Source organism: Rhincodon typus, chromosome 11 (genome assembly GCF_021869965.1).
Source record: "Rhincodon typus isolate 14 chromosome 11, sRhiTyp1.1, whole genome shotgun sequence".
Classification (NCBI taxonomy): domain Eukaryota; kingdom Metazoa; phylum Chordata; class Chondrichthyes; order Orectolobiformes; family Rhincodontidae; genus Rhincodon; species Rhincodon typus.
This window is the reverse complement of record NC_063342.1, coordinates 71,732,559-71,743,429: the sequence shown is the minus strand read 5'-3', so window position 1 is coordinate 71,743,429 and position 10,871 is coordinate 71,732,559. Positions and strand designations below refer to the sequence as shown.

General features: G+C 46.8%; 1 protein-coding gene across 1 annotated transcript in view; it reads right to left on the bottom strand.

Moving 5' to 3' along the window:
• Positions 1 to 7,254: 7,254 nt before the first annotated feature.
• LOC109933630 (ecto-NOX disulfide-thiol exchanger 1-like) overlaps positions 7,255 to 10,871 on the bottom strand; it is a 20,501-nt gene continuing 16,884 nt past the window's right edge. Inside the window, exon 4 of the mRNA XM_048602542.1 lies at positions 7,255 to 8,084. Within this exon, the coding sequence (XP_048458499.1) occupies positions 7,947 to 8,084 (138 nt within the window). The 3' untranslated portion in view covers positions 7,255 to 7,946. The remainder of the gene's footprint in view (positions 8,085 to 10,871) is intronic.

Below are 10,871 nucleotides of genomic sequence, written 5' to 3'. Positions count from 1 at the left end.
AGTGCCACAACGATGCCACCCGAAGGTTGCAGGAACAGCAACTCATATTCCGCTTGGGAACCCTGCAGCCCAATGGTATCAATGTGGATTTCACAAGTTTCAAAATCTCCCCTCCCCCTACCGCATCCCAAAACCAGTCCAGCTCGTCCCTGCCTCCCTAACCTGTTCTTCCTCCCACCTATCCCCTCCTCCCACCTCAAGCCGCACCTCCATCTCCTACCGACCAACCTCATCCCAGCCCCTTGACCTGTCCGTCCTCCCTGGACTGACCTATCCCCTTCCTAACTCCCTACCTTCACTCACCTTTACTGGCTCCATCCCCGCCTCTTCGACCTGTTTGTTTCCTCTCCACCTATCCTCTCCTCTATCCCTCTTCTATCCGCCTCCCACTCTCTCCCTATTTATTTCAAAACCCCCTTCCCCTCCCCCTTTTCTGATGAAGGGTCTAGGCCCGAAACGTCAGCCTCTCTGCTCCTATGATGCTGCTTGGCCTGCTGTGTTCATCCAGCCCTGCACCTTGTTGTCTCTTCCTACTTTAGTGAGCCAGTTAAGTTTAATTACAATGGGCTAGTTATTGTGCAGAGGACTGATGTCAAGTGTCTGAGGTGGATTTAAAAAAAAACTTGTATTTTAAGTAAATGAAAAATGTTTGGAGGGATATGGGCCAAGTGCAGGCACTGGTATAGTTTAGTTTGGGATTATGATCGGCATGGACTGGTTGGAGCGAAGAGTTGGTGTCTGTGCTCAATGACTCTGAGAGAAGCATTAGTATATGGTATCCACAAAGTGATTTGTATCCAATGGCATCCCACAACCACAAGGAAGCCTACAATCTGCATAAAGTTGTGTGCTTTCTTCTACCTGAATTGAATATAGATGGTCTCATTGAATCGAGTCTCAGTGATATTCCTTGCACAACCAAACGTCTCCCAGCTCCTGGTACAAACATCATGGTCAGTGCTCGGAGGCTGCTCACGTGTCATCAGAAAGTGACAAATGAGGATGTCCTTTCTGAAGCATGAATGCCTTACTTTTCTCCTTCACCAATGTTGCCACAGGATAACTGCATCCTGAATACCTTCCTGCTGAGCTCTTCCCTCCCCCCACCCCCTCACTTCTCTCTTCCAGATGCTCTGGGCCACTTCCATTCACATAGTCATGGCTAAGCTTCTGCACCAAATCCACTGGTGTTTCCTCATTTTTCATGACACCAAGAAGATCAACACCTATAGATTTTTATCTTGAACATGGTCAACAGCTGAGTGACAAAAGTTCACTAAACAGCCACACCCTGATTCTATTCTATCATCCAGCATTCCAGACTTTCAGCCAGGAGTAACTGGCCTCTTGAGCACCAATCTTGGCAAACCCTCAAAATGATTTTACACATTTCTTAATCCTCCTATTTCTGAATTCTACAGGCCAAGTCTGCTCAATCTAACGAACCTATACCGTGTTGTCCCTAGGCAAGTACTTATTTCCTGAGGTAATGAGACCAAAACTATACACAATGCACCAAGTGAGATCTCACCAAGATCTTCAACAGTTCCAGAAAAGCTTCTGAACTCTCAAATCAGTGCATTGAGTATAGGAGTTCGGAGATCATGTTGCAGCTGTACAGGACATTGGTGGCCACTTTTGGAATACCGCGTACAATTCTGGTGTCTCCCTTCTGAAGGAAAGATGTTATGAGACTTGAAAAGGTTCAGAAAAGATTTACAAGGATGTTGTCAGGGTTGGGGGGTTTCAGCTATAGGCAGAGGGTGAATAGGCTGGGACTATTTTCTCTGTGGTGTGTCAGAGGCTGAGGGGTGATGCTTGTAGAGTTTTATAAAATCATGAGGCACATGGATAAGGTGAACAGCCAAGATCTTTTACCCAGGGTGGATGAGTCCAAAACTAGAGTTAATGTGAAAAGATTTAAAAGGGACCTAAGGGACAACTTTTTCATGCAGAGGGGCAGTGCATCAATGGAATGAGTTTCCAGAGGAAGTGGTGGAGGCTGGTACAATGACAACATTTGAAAGGCATCTGTATGGGCACATGAATAGGAAGGGTTTAGAGGGATATGGACCAAATGCTGGCAAATGGGACTAGATTAATTTAGGATATCTGGTCAGCATGGACAAGTTGTACCGCAGGGTCTGTTTCTGTGTTGCACATCTCCATGATTTTATATCCCAGTATCAAGGCAGGTCCCTAGTAACAAATAGTGAAGAAAGGTAAAGTCTCCAAGAGCAAAGGCATTATGTCAGCTGCTGGGGTTGAGATGAAGGAATCTGCTACAGAGAGGTGACTTACAATCAGCCATTCAGCTCACCCTGCCTTATGTGCCTCTTTGAAAGAGCTTCTTAATTATTCACAACCCCCTTCCTCTTTCCTCATGGTCACACAACTCCCCTTCGGTCTTTAGCCGATTCATTTCTCCAAAGGCATTTCACACTCTGCTCCCACAGTCCTTTCAGACAGTGCATTCCAGACCATCATAACTGTCTGCATCACATAAGTGGTTTCTGCTTCTCAGTCATTCTGGTTGGAAGAGTGAGGAAAGGCAATGTAAATTAAATGGTATCATTTTCAACTGGATACAGGAACAGAAGGCTGGTTTTACTGAGCTTTCTGGTGACAGATTTGGTGATGGGGGCATTTGATCAGGTGAGGGGGTCTGGGAGAGGCTTAGTGGATGGTCTCCCCAAATTGTCACCAATTAAAGCCCTTAAGTCAATAATTAATGTCCAGTAAAAGGCAATATGCCATGGCTTTAACCCAATATATGGTAGAAGCCTCACCATCTTATTATCCTCAGTCACTGTCCTTTGGTTACTGACCCTCCTGCCACTGGGAGCAGTTACTCCCTATCTAGTTGCTCAAAGCCCTTTGCAATTTTGGTGTATTTAAATATTTCCATTCTGTTCTCCGTTGAAAGATGGCAACTCCAGTTTATCCGACATAACTGAAATACTTCATCCAAATCTCCTCTGCATCTTTTGTTCTTTAATAGCTTAAAGAAATAAGACACACCACTTCCTTGCTCTTTGCTCTCTTTTGCTCTTCCTTATAAAGCCAAGGATCTCATATTATTTTCTAACACTTTTACAAATACCTTGCATTCCACTGGACAGCCTCCAGCCTTGAGTTTTGCCTGGTGCTTAGAAAGTTGATGGAAATCCTACGGTGTTACCTTCCAGAAAGGCCCACTGGTCAAATATCCACCGGGCACTTAACTAGACAGCAGCAGGCCTCCTCTCGGATGAAAGACCTTAGAAGGAGAAGTCCTGACTCTTGAGAATGCTGACCAATCACAGACCAGCAGCTGCCAGAGTAACTCACCAAGTGATGACCCACTAATGTCACCAACGGTCGCTTCGACTTCCAACATCTCATTCCTCCTTGTTATTTGTGCAGCTATCCCACATGTTTGCCTGGTGGAACAGGGGTGATGCTTGCTGACTGTGGGGCTGCTGTTGCACTGTGTTACCACACGGGTCTGACTGACCAGGAAACTCCATCGCTGACCGCCTGCCATAGCTGTATAGATTGATAATCAAACTATTTGGCCACATTATGATACCTCCTGTGGCCATTACATTCTGAGACAGGACTTAAGACCATAAGTAGGACCAGAAGTAGGCTATTCAACCTATTGAGTCTCTCTGCCAATCAATGAGGTTGTGGCTGATCTAACAGTCCTCGGCTCCACTTTCCAGCTTCCCAATACAGATTGAAAATCTGTCTCTCTTGGCCTTGAATATACTGAACAGCCCAGCTTCAACAGCCCTCCGGAGTAAAGAATTCCGCAGATTCACTATCCTCTGAGAGAAGAAATTCCTCCTCATCTCTGTGTTAAATGTTTGACCAACATTTGAGCTGTGGTCCTGAGAATACGCCTTCTGGTCCTGAGAATACGCCTTCTGGTCCTAGACTCCCCCGCAGCAGCTACAACCTCTCTACAACTACTCTAGCAAGTCTCCTAAGAATCTTGTATGTTTTAATAAAGTCACCTCTCATTCTTCTAAATTCCATTAAATACAGGCCTAACCTACTCAACCTCTCCTCATAAGGTAGTCCCTCCATACTTGGTATCAGCCTGGAGAACCTTTTCTGGGCTGCCTCTAAGGTCATTAAATATTCTCTTCGATAAAGGGACCCAAAATTATTCACAGTATTCTAGGTGTGGTCTGATTAGTGTTTTGTATAGTTTTAGCAAAACCTCCCTGCTATTATAGTCCATTCCTTTTGAAATAAGGCCAACGGTCCATTTGCCTCCCCATTACCCACTGAATTTGGATGCTAGCTTTTTGTGTTTGTTGGATGAGGACTCCAAAACCTCTCTCCTGTAGCTTTCTGCAGTCTTTATTTAAATAATATTCAACTCTTGTATTCTTCCTGCCAAAGTGCATAACCTCACATGCCATGTTTGTGTGCACTCATTTAGCCTGCCTACATTGATCTGCAGATTCTTTGTGCCATCCTTACGCCTTGCCTTCCCACTTATTGTATCATCTGCAAACTTGCTGATGGTGCATTCACTTACCTCATCCAAGTCATTAAGATATATTGAAAATAATTATGGGCCCAGCACGGATCCCTGTGGCACTCCACAAGTTACAGGTGGCCATCCTGAAAGCGCCCCTCTTATTCTAACTCTCTGTCTTCTATTAGTTAGCCAATACACTATCTCCAACATCTTATTAATCATAGAATCCCTACAGTGTGGAAACAGGCCCTTCAGCCCAACAAGTCCACACTGACCCTCAGAGCATCCCACCCAGACCCATCTCTATAACCCACCTAATCTACACATCTCTGAACACTATGGGCAATGTAGCATGACCAATCCACCTAGCCTGCACGTCTTTGGACTGTGGGAGGAAACCCACACAGACACAGGGAGAATGTGCAAACTCTACACAGACAGTCGCCCAAGGGTAGAATCGAACCCGGGTCCCTGGCGTTGTGAGGCAGCAGTGATAACCACTGAGCCACCGTGCCGCCCTTTCTCTGTTCCTTATTTTTTCAATCCTAATTCATTTCTCTCAGGTTGAGCCACTCGACTAATTATAATGCAGAATTTGTCATGGGAAGTGAATAGTACTTCACAGGCACCATGTTTATCCATAAAACAGTTATATAGGTTTATCTACCAGATTTTATAGCATTGAATGCTCCAATTCTTCTTACTACACATATTATGATGTCTCTGTGAAATGCATGCAAATTATTTCTTTTCGAAACAAATCTTTTTAAAATACCTGGGCACACCAAGTAAAGTTTGAGTCTTTGAACTTTACCATGAACTGGAGGTTAACATGCCTGCTAACGTGCAATTCATTCATTGGTTCCATCTCTAATACAGAATCCTCATCATAAGACTCCGCTGTGTCAACGGTCTCTAGCCCAATTTGTGATGCCTTATTGATCATCATCTGGATGTCCAAATATATTACATCCACTGCTTCCCTTTTATCTAACCTGTTTATTATCTCCTCAAAAAACATCCAGTTGGTTAAGCATGATGTCCTCTTCATGAAGCTATGATGACTCTGTTTGATCACATTATATATTTATAAATGCTTTACTATTGTGTCTTTTATGATGGACTGTAACATTTTCCCATTCTCAGATGTTAAGCTAATTGGCGTACAGTTATCTTTTTTTGTTGCCTTCTCTCTTTAGATAAAGGTGTTGATTTGGCAGTTTTCAAAACCACTGGCTTTTTTTCCAGTATCTAAGGATTCTTGGAAGATTGCTACCAAAACATCCAGCGCAAACATCATAAACTGAGGAAATGCGAATTCATTGGAATGACTGATATTTTCACATTGTTGTAATCTTTTGCTTGGTGCTATTTATATTTCAGTGTATCTCTAATTGAGAGCACTTGTGATCCGAGAATCATCAAATCACAGACCTCATTACAGCAGAGGGAGGCCATTCTGGTGGTCTAGGTTATGTAGGCTTTTCGCAGGAGTAACTTAGATCAACCCCACCCTCCCACCTTTCCCCTAACTCTGCATCTTTTGTTCTCTTTTAATGTTCATCCAATTCCCTTTTCAGAGGTATGCTATTCCCTGGTCTCAGCCAATAACATTCCAGATCCCAATCACTCATAGAAACATAGAAACTAGGAGCAGGAGTAGGCCATTCAGCCCTTCGAGCTTGCTCCACTATTAAATATGATCATGGCTGACCATCCAATTCAGTCCCCTGTTCCTGCTTTCTCCCCATACCCTTTGATCCCTGTAGCCCTAAGAACTAAATCATTTCTCCTTCTTGAAAATATTCAAAGTTTTGTCCCCAATTACTTCCTGTGGCAGAGAATTCCACAGGCTCATCACTCCCTTGGTAAAGAAACTTCTTTTCGTCTCAGTCCTAAATGGCCTATCCCATATCTTTAAACTGTGACCCCTGGTCCTGCCTATTTTTTTGTTCAGTTTCCTTAAATTGTTATCCTCTGGGTCTCAGTGCTCTTTCCACACAGCTTCACAGTTTCTCTCTCTGGACTCTGACTAGACCCCTAACAATTTTGAACACCTCAATCAAAACTCCTTTTATCAATTAGGTGGCACGGTGGCTCAGTGGTTATCATTCTCCCTCTGTCTGAGTGGGTTTCCTCCAGGTGCTCCGGTTTCCTCCCACTGTCCAAAGATGTGCAGGTTAGGTGGGTTGGCCATGCTAAATTATCCATAGTGCCCAGGGATGTACAGGCTATGTGCATGAGCCATGGGAAATGCAGGGTTACAGAGATGGGATGGGTCTGGATGGGATGCTGTTCAAGGGTTGGTGTGAACTTGATGGGCCGAACTGCCTCCTTTCACATTGTAGGGATTCTATGATTCTCTTTCCCAAGAAGGACAGTGCCAGCTTCTCCAATTTATGCATGTAACTGAAGTTCCTCATTCCTGGACTGAATCTCCTCTGCACCCTTTCTAAAAGCCTTTACATTTCCCTGAAATGCGTCCATAATTAGAAACAACACGATGTGGTCAGGGCAGCATTTTCTAATAGTCCCTGCATTGAGGGTGCTTGCAAAAGAAGAAAGTCCCAGGGCCCTGAAGCTGAGAAGATAGGTCTGAGGGAAGCAGGCACAACTTTGGGGCAAATATCTTTAGCCTTGAGCAGCCCTGAAGTCCCCATAAACTATTGTATTCCACGTGGAATCCGAGGAATGCGCTCTGCTCAGAGCAATATCCTGAGGTGTCAGACAGATAAGAAGGAAACCATCCTGCACCTACACACTGTGAGGTAAAAAAATTCAATTTTCATAAAAAATAATTTATTTCTAAATTGCACAATAGTAAGATTTTCCCATCTGTGCGGTGCAGCCAGTATGAAGGTCATGTGTATCAGGAAGCAGAAAAGAATCACGATTCCCTTGGTGCTTTCAGTCTGACCCTCACAGTGAGGAGGAAGAGCGAGAGAGAGACCTCAGTCTGTATTGTGCCTGAGGAAGTGGGGCATCACTCTGGGCTCCCGTATTTTTTCTTGAGCTCTGTGCCTTGGCGTGTTTCCCAACATGCTCTGCCCACAGCAGGGCCCTTTCTGTGGTAACAGCCCCCCCCAAGTCTGAACTTTGCAGCCAGTTTCTGGATCATCGGAATGCGGTTCTCTCTCCAGCGTAGTCACCCGCGGGTATTTCCAACGATTTCCAACTTTTCTCCTCACGGTGGTTTGGTATGATCTCCAAGCAATGCCCTTGCTTCCCCCCCCTCATTCTCGAGGGGTTGCAAGGAGTCAGGTAATGGGAGTTTCTGATATTCTGACACAGGTCAGTAACCAGGGCACAGATAGGTTTTTAGTCACCAGAGATACAACAGCAGTTTGATCTCAAGCCTGAATGGCTCTGCAGCCTTAATCGTCCTCATAGTTACCAGAGTTCACATTCACTGATGGATAAACCTTGAACTGCGACAGGAAATCGATTAATGAAGCCCTCTACTCTCGGCTCACTGGCTGACTGTCTTAATCCCTTCGAAGGCGCAGAATTTCCACCTCTTCTCCAGTGTGGCACCGACACCAGTGAATTCCTGTTTAAACATGTGCGGCAGCTGGGAGAGCAACATCTCGATCTCACCCGAAGATATCTGCAAGGCAAAAGCCGGACCGGGAGGTTAGTGAGCAGAGAGCTCCCAGACGCGAGCGCCCACTTCGAAGGGGCTGCCGTGGTGCCAGGTGGCCTCCCGCATCACCCCACCCCTCCAAATACCACCCCAAACCATGGAGAGTCTCACACTTTCTCCCTGTGTTGCATGGTGCACTGTCACTTCACATGCACGCTGCCTGGTATAATACACACTGACTGCTACATCATGGTTCAGAAATGCTGAATAAGGCAGGGCTGATGTACATTTAGTTGACATCATTTGGAGCTCTGTACTCCTGGGTGATGAAACAACTAACTTTGTGAACTTAGAGATAGTAAGAACTGCCGATGCTGGAGTCAGGGATAATACAGTGTGGAGCTGGAGGAACACAGCAGGCCAGGCAGCATCAGACGGGCAGGAAAGCTGACGTTTTGGGTCGGGACCCTTCTTCAGAAATGGGGGAAGGGGAAAGGAGCTCAGAAATAAATCAAGGGGGTTGGTGGGGCTGGGGAAGGTAGGTGGGATGGTGATAGGTGAGTGCAGGTAGGGAGTGGTGGGGATTGGTCAATGAGGTAGGAGGGAGAAGATGGACAGGTTATGTCAGGTCAAGGAGGTGGGGATAAGAAGGAGGGCTGGCCATGGGATGAGGCCAGGGGTGGGGAGATTTTAAAACTGGTGAATTCCATATTAAACGAGAGAGAGTTCAGAAGAGATTTACCAGGATGTTGCCAGGAATGGAGGGTTTGAGTTATAAGGCAAGGCTAGATAGGCTGGGACTATTTTCACTGGAGCGTAGGAGGTTGAGAAGTGACATTTTAGGGGTTTATGTAGGTTAGATGGGCTTCAGATTGGTTTCACAGGTCGGCGCAACATCGAGGGCAGAAGGGCCTGTACTGCGCTGTAATGTTCTATGTATTATGTTCTATGTTTAGGCCATCGGGCTGTAGGCTCCCAAGGTGGAATATGAGATGCTGTTCCTCCAGTTTCTGGGTGGTGTCATTGTGACACTGGAGGAGGCCCAGGATGGACATGTCGTCCAGGGAGCGGGAGGGGAAGGGGGAGTTGAAATGGTTGGTGACTGCGTTGTTGTCGATGCTCTACAAAATTGTCAGGTGAGTCAGTTGCGAGAATGATTTTCTGCTCCTTCCCCATATGCTATGTGTGACATATAAAATACAATATCGACTGAGGAGGACCCTGCCTCGGTGCCATTATTCAACGCCAGCATTTGTGATGTGTGCCTGTCTGCTGGATTCTGCCTCAGTGCGTACTTGTAAAAGTCCCAGTCACCCCACTCATTTAGCGAGCCAATTCATCGCCGTCTTGTGTTTTCCTGACAAATTGCAGGAACTCCCCAACCCTATCCATCGATTCAGAATTAAATCAGACGCAGTCCCGTGACTTTCTAAAGGCCGATACTCCCAGCATGTCCCTTGAGTCTCTGAGGACCACGGGACTAGACCCTGTACTGCTAAAGGAGGAGAAACAAATGTTACCACAGCAACAGATTCTCCCAGCGTTTCTCTTATCGAAGGAAGACATGCAAAATAAACGTTGAAGAGACAGTATTCTGAACTGAAAGGGCAAACCTTCTTTTCAAAGCAAAATAACTCGTCAAGTATCTCCGAAGGAGGATGGGATATTGAAGGTTCAACCGAGGAAGGCTCCAAACAAAACCGGAACTGAGGAGGGTGGACAGCCCAGTTAGCAGCTCTGGGGAGAGATGGCTGCACTCCGCAGGGATCCAAATCATCCTCAACGTTAGCTGGGAGAGCTGCCACTAAAATGCTGGGTGCCCCGCTTATGCCAGGAGGGGTTGTCCAATAGGTTCAGGGCCAGACATCTCCAAAATCGGTTGACCATTTGGCTTTGCCTTGTAAATCCAGACAGAGACACAATTGAGTGGTACCTGTGGCTGGTAGCTACAGGCAGTCCCTGAACAGGAGGGGGGTGGTTATAGAGTCTGGATTGCAGGTAGGTCAGTGGACCAGCAAGTCCCAGATGAGGGAGGGTGGTGGTGTTAAGTTGGTGGGGGGGGGGGGGGGGGGGGGGGGGCAGGGTGGTGCAGGACAGGATTGAGAGCCTGGAGGGGTTTAAGGGAGGGGTGTGACCTTGTGGGATGGGGTGGCACTATCCGGCATAGGGAAACACCCCACCCCCCCCAATCCCTCCACCATCACAAAGGAAATCTCCCCCTGCCTCTACTCAAAGCCCTGTTAAAGCGCCTGGACCCCTCAGTGGGAGTGACCCACCACTCTGTGTGGGTCAGACAGTGGCCAGGCCGAGGCTCTGAAGTGGTTTCACTCGGGCACAAAGGAGATGGCACACCCACCCCAATGGGTCGCAACTCCCGCAAAATGGAGCACAGGTCGGGGTGGGCAGGCCATGTGCTGGTGTGCCTGCCAACTCCCACCCTGAAGATCTTTGGGGTGTCGGGGGAGGCCTTAAAATATAGTCTAGAATTTCAGCATAGCTCCCAGTGGGCTGAAATGTCCACAGCTTCACAGAGACAGGGTCAGAGGTGGTGGTCACTGGGGAAATAGAGGGACGGTAGGTGGGTGAGGGGTGGGGGGAGGGGAACGGAGATCCCCATTGACTTTTCAGAGGCAAGGATATGGGGGTGGGTGGGTAGGAGGAGGCGAGTCTGTATCCCATTCCAAGGGGTCAGACAGATGTTTGGACCACCTACAGGCCATTTTCAGAAAGGGGCCAGCCCCAGCATTCTCTCCCTCACTACTCCCCGTGTGTGTGTGTGTGTGTGTGTGTATGTGTGTGTGTGTCTGTGTG